The sequence below is a fragment of the Lytechinus variegatus genome, chromosome 16 (genome assembly GCF_018143015.1).
Source record: "Lytechinus variegatus isolate NC3 chromosome 16, Lvar_3.0, whole genome shotgun sequence".
Taxonomy (NCBI): domain Eukaryota; kingdom Metazoa; phylum Echinodermata; class Echinoidea; order Temnopleuroida; family Toxopneustidae; genus Lytechinus; species Lytechinus variegatus.
Genome location: NC_054755.1, coordinates 4,989,979 through 5,014,039, shown reverse-complemented (window position 1 = coordinate 5,014,039; position 24,061 = coordinate 4,989,979). Strand labels below are relative to the sequence as shown.

The 24,061-nt window shown below is 37.6% G+C and overlaps 1 protein-coding gene across 1 annotated transcript in view; it reads left to right on the top strand.

Moving 5' to 3' along the window:
* The first annotated feature begins 4,899 nt into the window (after positions 1–4,899).
* The window catches only part of LOC121429563 (dynein heavy chain 2, axonemal-like), a 73,216-nt gene continuing 54,054 nt past the window's right edge, over positions 4,900–24,061 (top strand). Inside the window, exons 1-20 of the mRNA XM_041626645.1 lie at positions 4,900–5,006; positions 7,111–7,302; positions 7,850–7,998; positions 9,127–9,475; positions 10,223–10,387; positions 10,983–11,221; positions 11,809–12,000; positions 12,810–12,947; positions 13,463–13,570; positions 14,593–14,798; positions 15,570–15,699; positions 16,086–16,268; positions 16,980–17,194; positions 19,519–19,665; positions 20,341–20,497; positions 21,318–21,557; positions 21,983–22,153; positions 22,490–22,618; positions 23,241–23,356; positions 23,763–23,858. Of these exons, the coding sequence (XP_041482579.1) occupies positions 7,131–7,302; positions 7,850–7,998; positions 9,127–9,475; positions 10,223–10,387; positions 10,983–11,221; positions 11,809–12,000; positions 12,810–12,947; positions 13,463–13,570; positions 14,593–14,798; positions 15,570–15,699; positions 16,086–16,268; positions 16,980–17,194; positions 19,519–19,665; positions 20,341–20,497; positions 21,318–21,557; positions 21,983–22,153; positions 22,490–22,618; positions 23,241–23,356; positions 23,763–23,858 (3,302 nt within the window). The 5' untranslated portion in view covers positions 4,900–5,006; positions 7,111–7,130. The remainder of the gene's footprint in view (positions 5,007–7,110; positions 7,303–7,849; positions 7,999–9,126; positions 9,476–10,222; positions 10,388–10,982; positions 11,222–11,808; positions 12,001–12,809; positions 12,948–13,462; positions 13,571–14,592; positions 14,799–15,569; positions 15,700–16,085; positions 16,269–16,979; positions 17,195–19,518; positions 19,666–20,340; positions 20,498–21,317; positions 21,558–21,982; positions 22,154–22,489; positions 22,619–23,240; positions 23,357–23,762; positions 23,859–24,061) is intronic.

The following is a 24,061-nucleotide window of genomic DNA, read 5'->3' as shown; positions in this document are numbered from 1 at the left end:
ATCCGATCTCGATTTCTTTAAAATCTATATAGATAATAATTATTGATTAATTTATATTATAAATTTTTATTATTAATTAATTAATAAAGATCAAGAAACATGAAAAAGGGAACAAGGAGAAAAAAAGAAAATGAAAGAAAAAGAAGTGGAATTATTATGATTTCTGAAAATTGCGTAAAAATCTATTATTAGATTTTTTTCAAAAACAGAGAAGGATCTACAAGGGTGGGGTTATTGAGTTCAACCCCTCCCCCTCCTTGGGCTGCCAAGTAAAACAAATAATGCGCATGATTACCAAAGGTGCTTAGAGTGTCCAGTTTTCAGGTCACGAAAATTAAAATGTCTAGCTCCCGCTTCGAGCTCGCATCGATTGTTGAGTTGCATCCTCTGTATTCATGCAGGGGCGGATCCAGGATTTTCCCAAAGGGGGGCACATTTCGCGATGAAAATTTGACAAGCAAAAAAAAATGAAGGTCATTTTGTCTGCGGAATATTTGACAATAAAAAAACAAAACGAAAAATATGTCCTCATTATGGGGGGCTGCAGGAGAACGGTAAATTTACATGACAAATTTTAATTATGGCTCTCAAACGAGGGGCACGCGCTAGCTGTGCCCCCCCCCCCCCCTCCGGATCCGCCACTGTATTCATGATTGCAAAACACAGGGGCGTCGATCCATTTTTCAGATTGGGGGGGCAAAATCATGAATCAATTTTCCACAAGCGCTCGATCACACAAAACGAACAAACTCACACACATATGCCTATATATATGTGTACATATATATATATGTATATATATACACACAAACCCCCATATATATATATATATATATATATATATAAACATATCTCACCAGCAGATTAATGCGAGCGCGAAGCGCGAGCTGAAAATTTTTGATATTTCGATCTGAAAAAAAAATGAGTTTAATGGACGTTTTTAATGAAGAACAAGATATATATCCAACAAAAGATTATTGCAAGTCGAAGTGGGAGTTCTTTTGAGGTTTAGAACTGAAAATGGGACCATATTCACCTATTTAATCATGGAAAGTATGGGTGTTTGTTACAGAAATGATGCGAGCGCGAAGCGCGAGCTGAAATTTTTTGATATTCCAATCTGAAAAGTGGACATTTTGAGCACGATTTTAGACGAAGAACGAGTTGTGTATCTCAATCTCGCTCGCTGATATCTGTGTAACATCACAATCTTATTTTATTTTTAGCACATGCGGAATTATTGGGGGGGGCAAAACGATATGTTTGCCCCCCCAATATTTTCATTGGTGGGGCGATCGCCCCCCCTGCCCCCCCATAATCGACGCCTCTGGCAAAACATGGTTAGAATGTCCAGTTTTCATGTCTGAAAAAAATATATTTATATCCATCCTGTTCATAGTTACATTGCTCTGAATGTCCTTTTTTAGGATTAAATCTAAATGATAAAAAAAAATCAGCTCGCGCTCGTATAAATTACTTGATTAGATACCCATCACACGATTGCAAAAAGTGGTTAACCTTTCCATTTTTCAATCAGAATTTCATAAATTCTCAGCCCGCGCTTCACGCTCGCACTATTTGATCAGTGTGACACATTATGATCGTGAGCGACTGCAAATATTACTATAACGCTTTTTCAGATCGATCTGTATTTTCATTGGCGGCGGAAGCCAAAAAATTTAGGTGTCCACCTGAAATTGTGGGATGGACTCAAGGTAAAAAAAAGTTGAAAAGCGTCCCAAAAATAGGTTATCAACCTAAATTATATGAGTTGCCAACCAAAAATTTTTTGACAAGCAAAAAAAAAAAAAAAAAGGTCATCAACCAAAATTTTAGGGGGGACAACACACGTTTCAGGGGGGTCCACGTGAATTTAGGGGGGACGCGTCCCCCCGTCCCCCGCTTCCGCCGCCTATGTGTATATTCATTATTTCAGCTCAACTTAATTTCCGCTAGCATGATTTTTTGATGAGATACGCGTATTGTTCATGATAACAAACAACGGCTTAGAATGTCCAGGTTTCAGGTCGGAAAATTATAATTTCAGCTCGCGCTTCGCGCTTAAATTATTTGATTGGTGAGACATTTATTCTGTTCAAGTATTACTGCAAACGGATGCTTTTGTAGGTACGGTATAGCAAAAAAAAATCAACTAATTTAGAGATATTATAACAATGACATGCATGTTTATGTTTACGCAATTATTCCTCCATGAAAGTCTCACAAAAGTACAGAGGCGTCGATTCCGGGGGGCAGGGGGGGGGGGGCGATCGCCCCACCAATGAAAATATTGGGGGGCAAACATATCGTTTTGTCCCCCCCCCCAATAATTCCGCAAGTGCAAAAAAAAATTGTAATGTTACACAGCAATCAGTAAGGGAGATTGAGATACACAACTGGTTCTTGATTTAAAATCTTGCTCAAAATGTCCGCTTTTCAGATTGGAATATGAAAAGATTTTAGCTCGCGCTTCGCGCTCGCATCATTTCTGTAGTAAAATCTCATACTTTACATGATAAAGTTGGTGAATAGAATGTCCCGTTTTCCATTCTAAACCTCAAAATAACTCCCGCTTCGATTTGTAACAATCTTTTATTGGATATAATGTATATCTTGTTCTTTAATAAAAACGTCTATTAAACTCATTTTTTTCAGATCGAAATATAAAAATTTTCAGGCTCGCGCTTCGCGCTCGCATCTATATATTTTTTTAGACACCCATTTTAATCATTGGTACCAAAAATGCTTAGAATATCAAGCTTTCAGGTCAGAATATAAAGAAATTTCAGCTCGCGCTCGCATTAATTTGTTGGTGAGATATGTGTCTCTAACTCATGAGTCATATACATATACATATACAAATATATATATATATATATATATATATATATATAGGCATATTTGTGTGTATGAGTTTGGTTATTTTGTGTGATCGAGCGCTTTGGAAAGCTGATTCATGATTTTGCCCCCCCCATATGAAAAATGGATCGACGCCCCTGCAAAAGTATATAGCTCGATTACCATCATTATCTATGATGGTAATCGAGCTACATAAATTCCACCCATATAATATACGGGTGGAATTTCGTATCTTATTAAGTTAAGAATCAAACACATGATAGCTCTGGATACAATTAAGTTGATTTGAAAAAGCTTTATCATCCATGATTGTGTTATAAGATGCCAGGAAAACATCACCTAAGGGGTTTTAAAAAAATTATAATCATCGGCTCGCCACTTCTCGGCTCGCGGGTGATGGTCCTTCTGGCCACCCCCCCCCCCCTCCTTGGAAAAATGCCAGATCCGCCCTTGAAAAGGGTCAATATTTTTCGCTCGCTCGCATGCATTTGAAACAAAATGTCTCACATTATGCCATACTTGATACGGCCTTCAAATATTGGCCCATGACGTCACTGATCGCTGTTCCTCATGCGATGTTGGTTGAAGGTGTGAACAATTACCCCACAAGCAATCATCTATGAAAAATAACTCGGAAAATACTCAAGGGCTATTAATTAAGAACCATAATATACCCCCACAACACTTGAACCCCCATGAGGCGATGACGATAGGATGACCCCGACAATATTAATTACTCTCGGAAGAAAATAGCACCTGGTAATAATCTTTCTGCAGATGAAGACTAATCGTTTTTTGGGGCGTAAATATTCCACATAAATGAAACAAAAAAAGTACAAATAAAAATAAATGAAACCTACCGTTAAACAAAATCTGCCCAAATCCACTACGCTAAACGTACTTATGAGTTTACGGCCGACAGATAGAGTACCGGTGCGTGTCCTGGTCACTAAAGTTGACCCCCCCCCCTGAAACCAGTGGCTTGATAATGAGCCTAAAATTTTATGGGGTTTTGAACAAAATTTATAACAAAAAGTTTTGAGTGAGCAAAGTGAGCGAGCAAAATTTTCGACACTTTTATTACCAAAATCCAATTTTATGATAGGTTTTGACATTTATTCAGAAACTATCATAAGTTAACCCTTCTCTCTTTCATTTTTTTTCTTGGTGGTGATTTTTTTTTTTGGGGGGGGGAGCATCCCCAAGTCCCCTGTACTGTACTGTCTGAAACTTACACTGAGGCAAGGGGGGGCGGGAGCAGAGCCTGGAGCAGAGCATGAGCGCCCCGGTAGGCGGTGCAATAATAATGGGAGAAGAGAAATTAAAAGAAAAATGATGGTCCGGAATTCAGTGAAAGTTTGGTCTTTTCAGCATTTTGTCGAATTTCTGAAATCAATTGTGATTAAAAAAAAATGAAGAAGAAAAAAGGAGAAAGAAGAAGCAAAAAATACGATAGGCCTATTATCCACGTTAGTGATGATTTTAAGTCCTTAGAAATTTTACAAATTTATTTCTATATAAATCTAAAGAATTTTGCTGACTATTTTGCTCGGTTTTAGCCTTTTATAAAATGTCAATAGGGGGGTCTAGTCCCCTCCCATAGAGTGGGGGGGGGGGAGGACTATAGACCGGGCGTATTATCTGCTTCTTCATAGTGATACAGTTATTCTATTTTTCATATGACTTATCACGAAATGCACTTTAAAGATTTGTAAAATTTGTATATATAAATAAATTAGATTTAAAAAAAAGAAAGGGAAAAAAGAAATTATACCATTCACAAGCAGTGCAGCCGACGACGTATTGTGTGAAAAAATGGCACCAGTCTGTTCCTTACGAAAACAAGTAAACAACGAATATGCACCATTCAAAATTCATAATTTAATGTCAAATTATCATCAAATAAAATTATAAAAATATTTTTTAATATAAAAATAATATTTTATTCCCTCAAAATAATTTTTTTAACAAAAATTTCAAACAAGTATGAATTAAAAAAATAAATGAATAAATTTTCCAATACACATGTTCATTATTGCCAATTTTGTCGTCAGGGAGATTGACAGCGAACATAAGCAACCTCGGACTGTGGACGGATAAATTAATCAAATTTGGATTTTCAGAATGCAGTGAAGTAAACAAGGAAGGTAAATAGTTATTAATTATTAGCTAATGTATGTATGTTACGACTGAGCCTATACTGAAGGCTTAAACATAGATATACTGCAGAAAAAATGACCTTGTCTGGCAGTGTAGCAGGGAGTTGTCTCATTTACTTGAGCTGATCGACGCGATCTGGATACCGACCGGTATGGCTATGGCTACGGCGTAGCCCGCCTACGGTACGTACCGTAGGCTACGGCGGCGTAGATGCCTTACCGTTACGGCTGCAATGCAAGGAGCCCCGCCGCCTCGCGCGGGGCGGCGGAGCTTTATTAGCACAGCTAGGAGGCTTCTAGATCTAGAGAGTAAAAAAAATTTACTAACGTAAGGTTACTCTCAACGAAGCCAGGTCTTCCTTTCATTTGCGTGTACCGCCTACCGTACCGGTACCGTACGGTATACCCAGTTGTTGTGTGTCCTGTCCGGACGATCAATTTTAGAGAGTCATTTGGAAAAATTTACAAGCGAAGTTTCATCAAATTTTAGTACAAAATGTAAGGAAATATTATGGAGAACAAAATGGAAGATGAATACAATTATTGAATTCATATTTTTAGTGTAATCCAAAGACAAAAAAGAAGGCTTCAAAATTGTAAAGTGTCCGGACACCCGACCCCCCATCCTACCACCAAAAAACCTGAAGTGAAACTTTCTCCTCCGAGATTTCTACTTTCTTTCTAAAAGTAAAACTAAGTAAGATGTAGCCAAGAATAGGATAGCCCTAATCATGTACATAATGGGATACAACTTCATTTCTGACACTTCTACGCTTTGGATTTTATTTTTGAACAAGAATTCATAAAAAAATGCGAAAAATCTAATGAAAAGACGGAAGAGACTTGCCCGATGTTTACGTTGCAATCTTGTTTTCTATTGTTCTTCACCCACGATACGGAGGCTTGCATCGCGTAACGTTAGTAAATGATTTTTACTCTCTAGAAGCCTCCTGGCTAAGCTTTACTGGACGTGGCCAAGAGGGGATAACCGTCATTGCAATTTTTTTATTGAATCAAAAGAATTAAACGAAAGAGTGGGGGCAATTTCGGCAAGACTTCCATATGTCCCCTCCACTAAAATTGAAAATAAAAATATGGAGGTTTATTAAGAATTATCTAACATATATCTAAGAGAGTTAAGAAGGAAAAGTTGGATACATACCAAAATATGGCTTTATTTTTAAAATTAGTGGAGGGGACATATGGAAGTCTTTCCGCAATTTCACACCTGGCAATCGTTAGTAAACTAATTTTCACCTTGGCTCTAGAATATAAATCAATTATTAAATTAGGGTCTAGATCTAGGCCTATTCATAATTGCTAGTCAGAATTTTACTTTAAAAATTAAAGTTTGGTGTCAAAATTTTGAGACTGACATCAGACTATTAAAGTTAGACTCGAGAAACAATCAAGAGACCAGACTTCGACTTGTCATTGTCTAGGGGTATTAAAAAATAAAGAGTGCTCAAAGGCCAAAGCATTGTTTTAATTAGAGTCTTTAGATAGCTGGCAGCCATCTGTTTCGAGGAGTTTTTTATTCTATTTTTTTTAATTTGTCCTCGTACACAGACAGCTCGCTATCGTGCAGCCACCATTAGGGGACTTACATTACAATGCAAATTCCCCCCGTCTGGGCTCTTCAATTTTTGTCTTTAATGAATCAAACTTTTGAAAATTAACGCGACTGAAATGCAAATTAATATTCCCTCTTGGCATTAATTGCCAAAAAAAGTGAAAAATCAAGTTAAAAGGAACAAAACAGTGACTTACCTCTGCTGTCGCGCACCTTCACTTCCCTGTTTTATCCGAACTTTAATAGTACATAAACATATGGCCATTGAGTCCCTTGTACAGATCGCGCTAGAACTTGGTCTCTGTATTTGGTGAGTGAAGCCAACTGAGTTCAGCTGAACAACCAAATTAACAGAGACGGAAGCTTTTGGTCTATGTTTTAATCAACATTTTAATTCAAGATTTTAAAAAAATTGTAGATTTCTTTTATAATTTCTTACATGTATGTCATCTGTCAAGATTAGATTGATTTTTTTTTTGTATTTTAAGGAATTGTATTCTAATTTCTGTGATCATGCAGCATAAACTACTCAAGAGAAAATGGCTGATTCAGGAGAAGCGCCTAATGAAGAACCCCTGACCAATGGGATTCAGGAAGATCAGGCCCCTGGGACTCCCATTCAAAATGGTCTGCCAAACGGGAACAAATCAGAGTCACCACCAGCCATCAAACTACCCGAGGAGACTGAACCAAGAAGTGCATTAACCTCTGGTATGTTTAACATAGGATTACATGTAGGTGATACATATTTGTACAGGTACAATAGTCAGGCTCCATGTCTTTTGCTTGTAACATATTGCCTAGAACTGAATGCCCCACGTGCAAAGCCTACACAAATTAGTACCGTAATCAAAAGGTTAAGCCATCATGATAATAATGAAACCAAAATTTAGACTTACTGAGCGCTCACACCAGTTCAACAGTTCACTTTTAAGAAAAAAAAAGAAAATGTTTATTTCAAAGTAAATAGAAAAACTCCTAGCAATGTTGACCCATTACATAAAAGTTGCTATTAATGGTACTTACCATGGTAACAACACTCATGAGCAGCCATTTAAAATCAAGGATTCCATGAAAGTTGCCTTTGGATGGCAAAGATACCATAATAGTAACTTTTATGCAACGGGGCCCAGAACAACTGTACATTTGTGCCAATTAATAGCAAATATATAAGAAAATAAGGACTGATGTAATAATACTGATGATTAACATAATAAGGACTATTAATTTTGTTTCCAATTTTTTTCACTTGAATCAGGAGCTGGTCGAATGACTGCGACACCAGGCTCAGGTTCGCGCCATACTACCAGTGGGGATCTGATGATGAATGGAGACCTGGCATTGGAAAATGGCAGCTCACCTTCAATAGGACATGAAGAATCACCCGTCCCTATTCATATTGATTATGTAAGTAGGGGAAAGAGATTAAAAGAAGACAGCAACAGAAACCAACATAAAATATAAAGACAAAGTCCCATATTCTGAAGTCAGGTTTAACTTAAACTTGGTTTAAAGTTGTGGTTTAAGTATGGATAGCCAATTGCTACATAAATCTCTAGAAGTAAAGATTTGGCTCTCAAATCATTTGATAGGTGATCGTCTGCACCATGGATGAATCAGGAAAGACCACAGTAAACATAAGAAACATACAAGTTACAACTTAAAAAAAAAATTGACACTTTTGGCTTTCCATAATTTTAGCACAAAGTTAGACCATGGTCTAAGTTAAACCGAACTTCAGAATACGAACCAAAGGGTAGATCTAAACTCTGGGAAGTCTATAGTCCAGAATAATGCTGTCATGTTTATTCTTGAAGTGGAAACTTTTTAGTGAAGTGAATTGAAGTATTAAATTGATCTCTCTTATTTTCTTGAGGTGCTTGACCGGTTGGCCCACTGTCATGGGCATATTGACCCACATTTTGAAGTCTGGTTTCTATCACCATGCTCTAACTCTGTGTTAATATAGTAGACTATTATGGGAAGATGTAAACAAAATGTGTTACAATTGTATGCTATTAGCATCAATCATGGTTTTAATGCTGTAAAGGTGAAGAAAACTATTTCATTAACCATCCCCAAACAATTATCTATGAAGTGAGCACCAAATTTGCTGTCAAATTGAATATTTCTCTTGTTTGGTAGTTGTTACACAATAGGCTATCTATAGATCAACCACAACTTTACACTGGAGTTTAATTTAAATCTTTGTTCAGACACAGTGTTGTGCTAAATGAGATTATTTAGATTTTTCCTGTTTTTACATAAATGGGGTGGGTTTGCATTTTCTATAACCCTAATTTAGTTTTGATGAATTATATACTTTGCATTCAGATGCTTGTTAACTAGAATTTTGTTGTGCAAAAATCTGACTTAACTGTAGCTGTGGCACTGAAAATGAACGAGGGATGGATTTTCTGACTTTAATGTATTTTCTGCCTGCCTTATGATCGGTAAAAATTTTGAGGTGCCTAAAATCATGCTGAAAATCAATATACCCTGAATCACATTACTTTATATTTTTGTCAATTTTAGGTTGAATTTGTTAAACAGAGAGTGATCCTCGCAGCCAGCGAGCCTGAGATGTGGACAGACGCCCACCATGCAACCATTGATGCTTTCTTTGATCCCGGATCCAACGACCGACTGCTCACCGTATTCGTCGATCCTCAGATGGGACTCGTCGTCAGCAACAACATCCCTCCACAGGGAGTGGACGAGCTCAACTATTTCATCCGGCGGCCGGGTGTCAAGTTGACGGCGGCCAACGTGGAGAAGGCGGTTCAGTATGGCACAGTCAGGAGTGGCCATGTTGAAAGTTTACTGAGGATTATGCATAGTATTTTTGCTCCACTCTTCTTTGATAACACCACCTGGCCAGACAGTATCCTTTCATACTAGAGCAACAAAAGTTATCATGTTAGATAGTAATGATGGTGACACAAGCAGCCTAGATAAGTAAACATCATTTTACAAAATGGAATGGCATTTACTCAAGATATACACCTCAGAGATAATTGGCTCTAAAACACAGGAAATTGTACTGAAACTAATCACAATGATATTTTATTTACCCAAGGTTTTCACTTCAGACATAGACTGCACGAGGCACTGCATAACATAATGTTATCATCACCGTTCCCTCATTTAGAATATGTTGAGCGCTTAGCTACAAGGCTACAAATCTCGTCGTTACAAAAAATAGGCATAACTGAGGCTGAGAATCAGACCTATGACCTCCCGTTTATGAGGCAGGCATCTATCACTGAGCCAAGATGACTTGTCATTAATCTGCCAGAAAAATTAAAAGGTTCATTTGGAATAAAAAAGGAAACAAATATCAAAGCGTCAAAAGTATGTTTCGGTCATTTTCACCAAACAAAGGATAGTGATTGATTTACATGTAGATGTTAAGTTGAGCTATAATAAACATAAGAGATTGAAAATACAATAGGTAATTGTTCCTTGTAAATTCAGATATCAGGGACAAATTGTAAATCCAGATGAAAACTAAAATTCTATTTTTAGAAAATAACTCTTTTAATTCATTGTAGTAGCATGTTTATATCAGATATGATTGCAGTCATCAATTTTCCTGAACTATGACAACCATCTTTCTTCCCTCAACTAGGCATTAAGAATGATTTTTCAGCACAGCTTCACAGGTTTATGGCCAGTCTAACAGACACACATTATAAGATCCAGGGTCATACTGTTCTCTATATCCCTAAAGAAGGTATGAATATCCCACCAGAGAAGGCTGCAAAGGACAAAGAGCTTGTACAAAGATTAGAAAGTAAGACTTGCTTCTCATTTCATCTTATGAATCACCTTTTCACCTTTTTTTTCTGAAGAATTGGGTGCCACATTTTGCTCCTGATTAAACAATCTATCTATGTCTTGATCCCTGTAACCCAAAGTTTAGCAGTTAATCGCTAGTTTAAAAGAGCAATTCTGATTGGCTCCTAGTCAGTCTCCTGAGCAAAATATGCATGCAACAATGATCTTGATAGGTCATTTCATTTAGTGACTAATCGCTAACCTTTGTATCACAGGACCTTGATCTTTATTTTGAATTAGTATTATTAATATTTATGATAATTGTTTATAATGTCATATGAGGTGTAATAATAGTTTTCATTGATGTGCATGGTGCTTGCTGTAATTGACTAATAAAAGGAATTCACAGTAGTTGAAATACTGATCAATGTGAAGACATTGCTTGGGTAACAAAACCTGTACATCTCGGATGAGTTGATTAACAACAACCAATCTGCTTATACATTTGAATATTGACATATACTTGTATCGCTCCTATCAATAGCTTATTGAATATTCATGACCACTATCAATCAGTCTAATGAATAACTTATGAATATTTATGACAACAGCTGCTATGGTACACTGGACCAGACAGATCAAGGAGGTCCTGGCTTCTCAGGATGCCATTGAAACCTCTGAGAATGCTGGTCCTTTGGAAGAGATCCAGTTCTGGAGGAGCCGGTGTCAGGACCTGTCTGGGATCAGTGAACAGCTTCAGAAAGATGGGGTCCTGCGGGTACAGGCCATCTTGGAGCAGGCCAAGTCATCCTATGTCTCGCCCTTCAAGAAACTCTCCAAACTCATCCAGGTATGATAGAAATGCATTTACTTATAAAATGTGCAATGAATTAATCAAATAAACTTTAAACTGCAGGAAAGAAGAGAACCTGGACGTTCTTTATGCTTAATTTTCTTCCTCAAATTTCTAAGAAAGACCTCCAAAGTGATGTTTTCAATAAGAGATTTTTGTTTAAAACAGAGAAGGTAGGCTCCCAGAGTCAGACCTTCCCCCCCCCCCTTCCCAGCCCCCCCCATTTACAATCTAACAAAACATTTTTGCCATTTCGTCTTATAACACATCCTTGTTAATTTTTTTATATTCGTTTTCCTTGAAATCGGGCCTTGATCCGCTGAGGAGTCGAACCGTCAAGTTGCTTTTATCAGTGGTGGCTCAACGGTTGACTCAGACAGAGAGTTAGGGGTTCAAATCATCTTGGTAAACAGTGGTTCAACCCCTAACTCTTTGTCTTACATGTAGGTCAAATATTTTAGAATCACTTGCCCTTACCCATTTGGAGTCATGAAGAAGTAGACAAGGACAAGCCAGCATACGTAATTATAATCATGCTAAATACTGTATCATGGTCTTCTATTTCTATTCTCTTATGACTGCAGGATGGATCTGCTCAAGCACAGAGCAACCTCAAGTTTCTCTCCACCCTTTCTGAGAAGTGTGAAGAACTGAACAAGGCCAAGCCTGCAGAGATTCCAAACATGCTACCTGGTATCATCAACAGGGTTAGGATGATATGGGTTAACTCAGACCATTATAAGAGCAGGGAGAGACTAACAGGTCTCTTTAGAAAGGTAAGATTTTAACCCTGACGCAACTAGTATTCATTGTTTATGACATCAATAATGGTGATGATAATATGCAACAGTAATATAATGTGGAGAAGGTTTACGGTTCACCATGTGAAATGTGAAGAAGGGAAGGAAATACAGACAGAAAGATTGCAATTGAAAGACGAGATAGGATGAAAAGAGGAAATTAGAAGTATTCTTTTTTGAAAGTGAGGGAAGTCCTGAATATGACTGTAAACCAGATGAGATGAGCTGGATATGGCTTGAGTAGCGATGGTTTGAGTAGTAGCAGGATGAAGTGAAGAGAGGTTACTCGACATTTCGGGCAGGTTGACTATCCGTCTTCAGGAGTGAAGACAATGAATCTTTCTAATTTACACATGGTGAACCGTAAATCTTATTCACGTTATAAACTCTACCATGCAAACCTACAAAGGTCACATTAATATAGTGCTTAATGCAATGTCTCTATAAAGCACAGCACACTGTTACCACTGTTCAACATGGCTACCCTGATCAAGTACTTGGGCAATCAAGGAATTCCTTTCTACCGAGTTAATTACTACACATCATTTACAGCCCCTTATTTCTCTTCACAAAATTGTTTTATCCATTTTAATCATGTCTTGTTAAACCCATTGCATCAGTGGTAAACTGTATATTAGATTTAATCGTGATCAGATTACAACCTATTTTATTTTTTGGGGGGGACAAGTTTCATGCCATCTGATCATGTGTTCTCTTCACCAAAGGATTTTGCAAGAAGTGAATTCTACTAATCTTTTCTCTTTTATCCTTCTTGTTGCATACAGATTAGCAATGAAATCATCAAGCGTTGCTGTAAAGACATCTCCTTGGATCGTCTCTTTGATGGCTATGTGAAATCATCTATAAACAGCCTTAACGAGTGTATCGACTGCTGCAAGCAATGGAAAGAACAGTATTCATGGGTGAGTGCAGATACTGGCTCAGTGGTTTCTGCACTTGGGTTTCAAATTTTAGGGTCAGAGTTCTTGAAAGAGCTGGATAAACAATTTTCATTGGTTAGTGTATATGTGGGTTTGGGATTGTCTCCATAGATTTCAAAGTTTAGGTTCAGGGTTTATTGAAAATGAAGGCAACTGTCAGTAAAAGTAAGAAGAGTATGGGGTGAGTGCAGAGTGTGGCTCAGTGGTCTATGCCTGAGGGTTCTTACAGTGAGTGTTCTGGGGAGCGTTTATTCAACATTTTTGTCCAGAAAGTTGTTAGATCTGACAACTTTCCTTGATTTTGATTGGCTGAGAAGCACTTTTACTATGGTAAGAATTTGTTGGATAAAACATTGACAAGTTCTTTCATGGAACGCTCGCCATGGATCATCAAGAAAAGAGAACTGTAAACAACTGAAAGAAAATTGTTCATGTGTGAGTGTGCCTATACTTACATGTAGTTACGAGGTAACATGTTCTCTTCTCTCTCTTTACAGATCCGTCAGATGCACCATCGGTTTTCTCAAGAAGGCTGGGTTCTTGATCAGAGCAGTATCTTTGCCCAAGTCGATGCCTTTGTTCAGAGATGCAAAGACCTATTAGAGGTACGTACATGATTTCATCTTCACTCTACCATATTCCTGTAAAGTGTTTCATGGAGCTTGTCTATGATTTTTACTGGTAAATCTGCCTTCGCCCAATCAGATACAAGGATTTCAGTGCTTTGTAACAGTTGTAATAGGAAATCAGTGATATATTATTTCATGAAAGCTTACCCTGAGAATGTGAATGGAGGATGATATCAATCACGACATTAACATGGTTTCCATAGAAGCAGAAAAGTGAATAAATCCACACAAGTTTGAGCAATCCAGCTTAATATTTTGAAACCTTTCAAAACCTCTTGTTTTCATTATATCCCATTGTGTATGTATTTTGGTATTTTCCTCAATATTCCCTGAACTGCTGCTTTTAAGAGTGGGTATGTTTTGTTTCAAGATGTAATAAGAATTAATACAACTGTATAAAAGCTTATCTTTTGCCAGGGGAATATCATTTGGTTACCCTCATGGGTAAGAAATTGTTCAAAATATTGCTAAATTATTTTTCCTCCTCAGAATGAGGATGATAATACAATTATATTGATATTATAGGTCTCACTGCTGTGTAACCTGTTAGAAATAATTTAGTGATATAATTTTTGGCCTTTCAGTCAGTGGGTCACAGGTTTGTCCTACCCCAGAAGCCTGTTGCATAAAACTTTTTACCTCAGAAAACTCTGGTAAAAACTGAAAACTAAGGTTAGTCTGATTTCCGCCATTGACTTTAGCACAGGGCAAAAACTCCGGTAAAAACAACCTGAGTTTTCTCAGGTAAAAAGTTTTATGCAACGGGCCCCAGGTGTTGATTCCTTTAAACAAACATTGTATAACGTTGTACTGTACTTGACTTGTTTGAGCTGAATGGGTACCTGCATGATGGAATGTATTCCTTGAATCCTTTAGTGCCTACATGGCAGATAATTTACAGCTTACAGTACAGCCAGTGAAATAATTATATCTGCTCAATAATAGTGGAATTATTAGCATTATTGTTTAAAGTGTACTTTAAAATCTGCTTTGCACAGGTGTGCGAGTGCCAGATTCATTTTGCCCGGATGAATGACGGGGACAAGACACCCATGCCGACCTTTGCGGGTCAAAGGGGGCCAGAGGTCACACGAGGCTTGCTTGAGATTGAGGCTGCGTTTGCAAAGAATCTCCTGATCCTGAGGAATGTCAAGAAAACCATCTTGGATGTAAAGGCAACATCATGGCATGACGATTACAACAAGTAAGATGAATAATTTGAAATAAAAGCAATAATAGAGGGCTCTCGCCTCTTTTTTTTTGTTAATTTTATTGAGAACGTTCATCCTTGTAGAACTAGACAGCTTAATTGCCAGCCAAGATCATTTTAGGGGGAAATATTGTGATTGTGGTATTAAATAAGCTTCTTTGGGAGCAGTACTGATGTCGGTCATTATTGCATTGACACTACTGATAGGGTCTGATAGTTTTCTGGGGTAATTGTGTTAGAAAATAGTATTAGTCACCGATGCTCCATTCATAGTATGATTGTGACAAAAGCTGGTGAAGGGTCAAACAGAAATTGCTGAACTGCATTTACAAAGCCATATTTGCAGCTATGAATATTTGATTATTTGGAAATGCAAATATTTGTGATTAATTTGAATTTCAAATGAGAATCATGTACAATACGTGGTGTTAAACCCATGGGCATAAATCTATGACGTCCCACTATTCAAGTTGGTGTATAAAACAATAGTTCATCCCCCTGAACTGTAGGTTTACTGCTTGGATTTATGCCAATTATTAGACAAAATGAATATTAGATGAAATTTGTATGGCCTAACTGGAAATTAGACTAAATGGTTACTGAGCTGACGGTAATTCGACCAAAGTGTTAGTAGATGCACTGATTGTAGATGAACTAGGAATGACCATGTGGGATTGGACCAAATGAGAAATTGTCAAAGTGGTGGTAGACCAAGTGGCACTTTCCCCCAAATTAACATTATTTTGTATTGGTTGCATCTGACAGGTTTCGTGCAGGAATCAAAGACTTGGAGGTGATGATGCAGAATGTGATTACGACAGCCTTTGAGACTACTAAGACGGTAGAACAGGGCGTAGAACTCTTAGATGCCTTCCAGCATCTATCATCAAGAGAGGTAAGATGCATCTTAATTTCAGCTTTTATTCTCTTTCATGTTGAGTATATTCTATAGACCTTTGTATTGACATCTTTACGCCTTCATCTCAGAGGTCAGTGCCTTTGCACGATATAATGGGATTTATTTAGTCAGACTGTGCCTCATGAATATTCATGGCTACAGGATATAGCATAATTTCCGAAATGTGCTGGACTGGCAAGGTGTGATCAGTCAGACCATGCTCTATTGTGAATTCACCGCAGTCAAGACTATAGACACAGGTTGAAGTCTCACCTTGGAACTTTTTTTCAAAGTTATTGTTTTTAGTAATTAAGGCAAGACTCTAAAAAGTGCATGCAATGGAGTTAATCAATTACAATACTGGTGTTTTATCTCATATAAAGGCTATCCGTCGAACCATTGACAAGAAAACGGTGGAGGTATATCAGCTCTTCAATGAAGAACTCAATGCCGTCAAGAAAGAATTTACTAAGAAGGTTCCAGACCTGGGTTTCCTCAAACCTCGCTATGCTGGCCAGGCTCATTGGGCTAGGTCTTTGAAGAGGAGAATAGATAGATCAATGGAGGTAAGAGGATATTGATATGTGTATTCTTGTCATGTATATGGAATGTTCTTAACCCTGGACTATCTAGTCTACATCAAAGAAGATCATAGGACTAGGTCTTTGAAAGGAGATTAGATAGATCCATGGGTGTAAGTTGGATATTTTTGTTTGTATTGAGGAATTCCTGAATTCAGTTCTCATGTATCAGAATAGCATTTGACCAGGACCTATCAAATATAGATCTTAGGCCAGGCTTACTTGGCCAGGTGTTTTTTCTTGTCCGAAAGAATTTATATGCGATGTTACTTATGAGAAAATTCCAAAAATGTGTAGATTCCGGTTTGTTTGCAAAATTTAATGTAAAAAGATGTACATCCAAGATCATCCTTTTGGCCTGGCAGACAGAAAGGAGGCCGTGGGATGTAGCAATTGGTTTAACTCCTTTTTTTCCCAAGCTTTTGACGTATATTGCTGGTCTTTGTCAGGGCTTTAGGGACACAAGAATAGTATGCAACTAATAACGAAAATAATGAAGGCATGAAACACAATCTGAACAAGCATGCATTAGGAACATAAACAAAAGAACACAACTCTGTAACATGATGAAAAAAGTAAATAATTATGATTATGAAAATGATCTATGATTATTCTTTTGTATATTTATTATTTTCATTGGTACTTTTATATCAAATCTAAGTCCTGCATGTAATATGATCTTTGTGATCTCCACAGGTGCTTAATAAAGCCTATTTCTTGCCAAACATTGGGAGCGGTGCCGAGACCCGCACCCAGTACAGCCAGCTCAGTACCGCCCTGGATGAATTCATCAGGAAGACATTCAACGAATGGGCTGCTACTGTCGACAAGGAATCCATCAAACTCCTGGACAGTCCTCTGCTGTGCCGTAGCAACGAGAAGATGGGCATGCTTGATGTCAACTTTGACAGGTACGGTGTCGACATTATACAAATAGTGAATGTTCATGAGTGCAATGGACAGAATACTTCATGAGGTGAAAGATGAAATGATCCATTCAACTAGGCGTACAAATAATTTTTAATAGAGACCATCATTCAAATATTTGTATTAAGAAATGAATGGTCTATCAATGCTAGCAAATCGAGCATGACATATTTATAAGGTTTACCTAAGTTACTAAGTTGAAAAAAATAATAATAATTAATTCCAAATTAAGATGATTTATGAAAACTTCAAAGTTGAAAAAATAAATTGGTTAGCAATAGCGTGATTTAATTTTTTGCTATTGCAGCAGAACCAAGAATTGTCTTGGTAAAAGTACTTTCAATGGGTTGAGATAAAGGGTTTGAAAGGTTCCAGCATTAGACCAATCAGCTGCTGACATTATTTCGTTCAGACTCACTCCGTGAGCAAAGGCTTTGGAGGTTGAGGCACTTCGGTAACTGTGAGCAGAGAAAGAAGAGGTATCTATACCAGCAGCTTTAAGGGATGATTTTAACTAAAGTGATAAAGTACTACTCGTTATTGATCTATGAGGGTGTTTAGTAGATATGAATAGTTTTTTGTTGAGTTGTTTGGCAGAGCAAAGGAGGAAGTTCGTTGGCAAAATTCAGCATGCTTTCGTCTGGGCGGCAAAGGTGTGTGAGACACCTTACACACGGGTTGTGATGGGCGAGGATGCCATTGTGCCTGTTGGTGTGGCCATGACCATGGTTCACGAACCTGTTCATCTTCGGGAAGTTTGATCATTTGTATGGATGGTAATTCGGGGCTTTCTTTCTTTGTTGTCCCTTGTTCTGGTTCAAGACTTTCATGCCTACATGGTAAGCCTGTGCAACACCATGGAGAGTCCCACGGATATCCTTTCCAAATAGTTTGCTATTAAGCGGAATCTGCTTGCTACATATCCCTTTGTATTTTGGATTCAGAAACGGTTTCAGGGATTGTCTATGGTGTATGCACAATTCGAAGGAGGCATATAAAGTGTCAAAGCGTTGATTGCTATTTGCTTGATACGTTTTGTATCAGCAGGCCGATTTTCAGACTGTGAGACATAGATTACGGCTAGAATCTCTCCATATGGGAGAAAACCTTTCACCATATTCTGCTGTAATCTTTGAAGATTGACGTCGATTCCACAGGCTTTACCGGGGAGGATTGCCCAGATTTCGTTATCAATCATGGGGATGGTAGATGCTTCAGTGTTCGAGGGGATTAAATATCGCTCAGCAATCTTCTGAAGGCTTTCCTTTTTTAGGAGGAAGTGTAATTGCTTTTGTTAACAAATCTGCTAATTCGTCAAGCTTGGCTTGGCCAAGATCAGGGTTGCTATTATAGATATTGCAATCAAAATTGAACGAATTATCAAAATCAGCAGATTGTTTCTGGGGTGAATTAGGTGCAACATCAGAGTTAAATTCGATAGTGTCGTAATCATTGGCATGACTTGATGCCGAATCGTGATTGCCTTGCAAGGTCAAGTCGTTATCAGGATCATTTGAGAAGAGACTCAGTATATCGTCCTCATCGAGACAATGAGCATATAAGGGAAAGAAATATGTCACACTTGAAAAAGATGGGTTCTATTCATTGATATGGGTATTGATATATTGATATTGATATACCCTTGGACTGTGTGGAGCTTTGATTGCTTTGAATTTCATTTTGTGAAGTTCACTGCCTAACACCTGGGAAATGCTATCTTCTGAAGACTTATACAAATGTTACGTAATAGAATTGCAAGCAATCAGGACCAAAGGCTTAAGGTCCTCTGAGGGATCTGGTAATGAAGATAAGTGCCTTTCAAGGGTGCAATAGCACACAAATTTATTTTAGTTTGTAGTAAAAATTTGCCAATGAATGGTACTAATGATTAGTCCTATTGACCTGTCATGATGTTGAGATGAAGATGGTCTATCAAATGGCATATCTTATAAAACACATAATACACATCATTTTGCTTGGTATTAGAATCATTTACCTACACTTGTTATCTGTGAAACAGAACAAACACTCTTGGATATGCAATGGGAGTGTTAAAACTGGTCCTAAGGCATCTCATGCTTGTCTCGATGATTTGTAAATCGGTGCTTTGACTCGATTGGTAGAACGTCTCACAACTGGGAGGTGGGAGTTGCTGCTATCCTGTGATAGTGCAACTTCAATCTGGTATTGGACAGTGGCTGCCGGGCCCACAATTAGTTGGGCTACATGGGTTTTCAGTATTTCTATTTCAAACAATAAGATATAGATTTTATTTTACTTGTATACCATCCTTTCTTCCTCCATGCAGGAATCTGCTGAAGATGTTTAATGAGATCCAGTATTGGGAAAAGCTGATGTTTGAGATTCCTCATTACGTCACTGAGGTTTACCAGAAGAGAGAAGATCTTAGAAACCTGAGAGAGAACGTCCTACTGGTCGTCAGAGATTACAACAGGTTAGTAGCTTCATCACACTCGTATATAAGGGATAATACTCATCCTAGGTTGCAAAAGAATATTTTCACAATCAATTGCATTTAATATATACGCCTTGAGCACTCTACAGAGTGGATTTGGTGCCTTATAAGTCTCATAATTATCATAATTCATCATTTATGGATCAAATTTCACTTTTCTCGTGAATCAGTTTATAATTTTCTGTATCAACATACAGACTAACAATCAGCTGCGAGAATAAAGGGGCATATTTCATGAACAAGTTACAGTTATAGTACTTCTGTCACCCATAATGGTAGGACCAGCAGCCACTAAACACTACCTATAATTAGACCCCTATTTAGCAGTATTTCATATTCAAGTTCATCATTTTTCCAGTTGAGTATTATCTTACGAAAAAAAAATTGCATAATTTTTGTTTCCTTGAAAATGCTTACAATTTCCCTTGTTAACTTTATACTTAGAACTACCATACCTATAGAAAGTAGGTATGGTTGTTCATGATACCTTGGATGTTGTCTCCGAGAACTTTGCGATGACAATCAAGTGAGCACATTGGCTCTGGAAATTAATGATATAAAATTAAAACAAATTTCCTTAGCTGTCATTTAGAATCCTTCATCTCTCATCCCAACTATTCATCTTTCATATCTTCCCTTTATAAAATATTTCAGAATAATAGCAGCCTTGTCCTTGGAGGAGAGAGGGTTGTTTAAAGAACGGATCCGTCACCTTGATAAGAAGATCCATCCAGGCTTGACCAAGCTCACCTGGGCTTCTAAGGGAATCTCAGACTTCTTTGTAGCAGAGTGCAGATTGCATGCTGGAAAGGTATGTATGTGATACTCTCATTGAAATCTTCAAGGCTCCATTTATATTATTCATGACAGCCTTTGTGTTGGCCCAAGGCAATAGGTAAAAATTGCCTTTTGGAGACACCTCACCTCCCTTGCTGCCCTCACTGTATTTCTGACAGTGCTTCCAAGGCATTTTTTTTTCTTCTTATAACTATCTTGCTCTTTGAGGGCTTACTGCGAGAACTGATTCACAATAAATTAAATTGAGCATTTTTTAAGTGCATTACAGTATGGATTTACAATTTTTAGGAACTGTTCTCTAATGAGAAGTAAATTATTAAAGATTAGATGTAAAAGTATTACCTGTATCCCTTGACCACAACTAAGCATCGACTGCCTCTGTGGCTATTTGAATTCTGCTTTCAATATGGTAAAGTGTTTTGAAAAAATATAACTCATAAATTCTGCCTTTGTACATGATATCCTAATCTACTCGTGAACATTTAATGAATCTCATATCCGATCCTGTAAAGTTATCATATAAAGATAAACTTGCGTAAATTGGCTTTCCATTAATATATTTGCATAAGTCAAAGCCCTTTAGGACCAGGGTCCCGTAACACAAAGGTTAGCGATTGATACTAAATGAAATGACCTATCACGATCATCCATGCATGCGCATTTTGCTCAGAAGACTGCCTAGGAACCAATCAGAATTACTCAATTGCTAACCTTTGTGTTACGGGTCCCAAGAGATTCATCTACAAAGTTGCCTGTTTATGAACATATAACAGGCTGAAGTCTTAAAACAAATATATTTTCTATTTGCATCATTGTTGTATTCACTTTCAAAGGTTCAAGCAATCGTTGATGACTACAAGATCGCTAACCTGACTATCTCCCGAAACTGCAAACGGATCAGCGAGACGTTGCTTGTGAAGATCGACGGGAAGCGGATCTACGAGGACATGGAGTTTGAGGAGGAGCAGAAGCTTCATCGTACCAACGCCACCAAACGACTTCAGATGATCCATGAAGAGATTGTCAATACCATGAAACAGACGTATGAGGTGTTCAGGGCTGATGGCCAAGAAGTAGGTTTTCTTCATCATTTGTATGGACCCTTGAAGCATTTAAGTCTTCACTTGCTGTAGAGTAATCTCTTTGGACATCATTATGAAGTTTGGTTCAAAGAACTTTGTCTTCAAACTAGGCAAACTGAAAAGGGAACATTTGTAAGTTTCTCAATATGTCCTAGAATTTGCACTCATCTCTTCTAGAAAGTGATGGAAAGTATGGGAAATTTGAAAATACATGTATGCTATATGTGCCATAGAAATTGTATTTTCCTGCTCTAGAAAGTGATGGAAAATATATTAAATTTGAAAATATGCCAAATGTGCTATAGTATTTGCATGTATCCTGCTCTGGAAACTTAAGGAAAGATTTGATAGTTTGAAAGCTACATAGGCAGTAGTCCCCTTATGAACATGGCATCTGCCTCATCTACCTTCCTCAGGTTCAAGGCTACTGGCATCGCTACACAGAGAAGATGGACAGGATGGTGGAAGAAGCCTTCCGTCTCAACGTCAAGTGGTCCCTCCAGGAGCTCTCTAGGGCCATCAATGGGGATGGGAAGAGCACACCTAACCCTCTCTTCAGGGTCAAAGTGGTCCTAGACAAGACAAAGGTGAGAATATATGACAATACAAAAAAAAATGAGGAATAAACAATTTTGAAATAATAAAGCGAGGGAGCGAAGCAACCTAGCTTGGCTTGGGGGCACTTTTGCATGTTCTAAAGTGAAATTGAAGGAATTTTGCAAACTTTTGGTGAATTTTGTGTAAAATTTTCTGTAAAACAAAAGATTTTAAACTTTATGTGGGGGAGGGGAACTGCCCCCTATTATGGATACGTCCATGTAGGTTACCATAATGGGCTTTTAATATTTTGCTCTCTTTGCCCTCATATTTGTAATGATGATCTACTAATGAGGTTCTCCTTTTGGTTATCTTTACCATGGCAGGTGGAGTTCTCTCCTACATTGAAGAACCTTGCACTCATTGTCATGAACACCAGTAGTAAACTAACGGCTTCTGTCTCCGTCATTCAACGGCTGCCGGACCTCTTGACCAGGAAAAGATCACAAAAAGAGGTAGGTGGGACTATCAGAGAAGATGTGGGAAATATGCTTTATGTATCTGTTGCATAGGATGCCTGCTAGTGATTTTTTTTACCACGTACAAAACAGAATCTGAAAGGGGGAATATAGGGTTCTGCAAACAGTTCGATTAGTTCGATTGTCCATTAGGTAGTCTGTTGCAAAAATTGCAGAACAAACGACTTGTAACTTTGCCCAAGTCGAATCTATTGGGTTCACAGAAATTTTTTGGCTTCATGGAAAGTCAATTTTATGGACATTCATCCATACATTTTCTAATTTTTTTTAATACTTATGTTTTCTCACATGTGCCACACCATATTGGTCTGCACGGGAATAAGTGCACTGTATTTCATGTGCAGAATGGAGGAAAGTAATGAAAGAAATCGATTTTGATGTGTATTATCTATCTCTCTGTAGCCTACCCATGTCATGATTGAGAACTATGAATCGATTGTAATGTGTATTCTCTCTCTATCTCTGTAGCCCTTCTGTGTTTTAGAAAAGGATGAATCAGTTGTAATATCTATTCTCTCTCTGTGTACTAGCCTATTTATGTTGTGATCGAGAACAATGAATCCATTTTAATGTCTATTTTCTCTCTTTCTTTGTGTAGCCTATCTATGTTGTGATCGAGAATGATGAAGAAACCAAGAAGATACAGAAGAGCATCAATGCTGGAATGCAAGCCAATGCTCAACATCTCATGACATACCTAGGTACTTGGGACAGGTAAGACACATATCTCATCTAACTTTTAATTGTATGGTTGTACCCCCAGAACTTATTTTGTATCATGTTCATGGGTCTTTAAGCTTTGCGCAAGAGGTAAAATATGTATTTCCTTCCAATTTCAAATGTATGGTGTTAACCAAACATTTTTTTTTCTTATGCTCTGGGTCTTGAAGCTTTTGATACATGCATTTCCTTTAAATTTCCAAGGTAATGTGGTACAGAAGTGTTGGTCATTGGCATTCCAAATTTTGGATATACCTTGTTTATAAAAAAATTATATATTTTCTTATCTCTTTACAGAACGCTTAGAGCTATGAGTCATCATTAGCCACCAATTAAAGTAAATACCTGTTCTCAAAACTGCTAATCGTGAATTATTATTATTCTATTTTGTCATTTCCAGCTACCGTGAGATCTGGGAAGTCAACAAGGATGCATTCATCAGGCGTTATCAGAAGTGTGAGCCCCCAGTCTCATCCTTTGATGCTGACATTGGAAGGTTAGATATTTGTTCTAAATATTTCTTGATTGATAGCTTTCTTTCGTCTCTCTTCTTTTACTTTCTTGTGATTCCATGAGATCAATTCCTGATCTAGTTGTCAACTTTTCATTGGGTTTAATATTAGATTCTGAGATTTATGCAATCTTTTGCAGTGTCAGAAATCAATCTAATTAATTTGATAAAAGTGTAAATGAAATGAA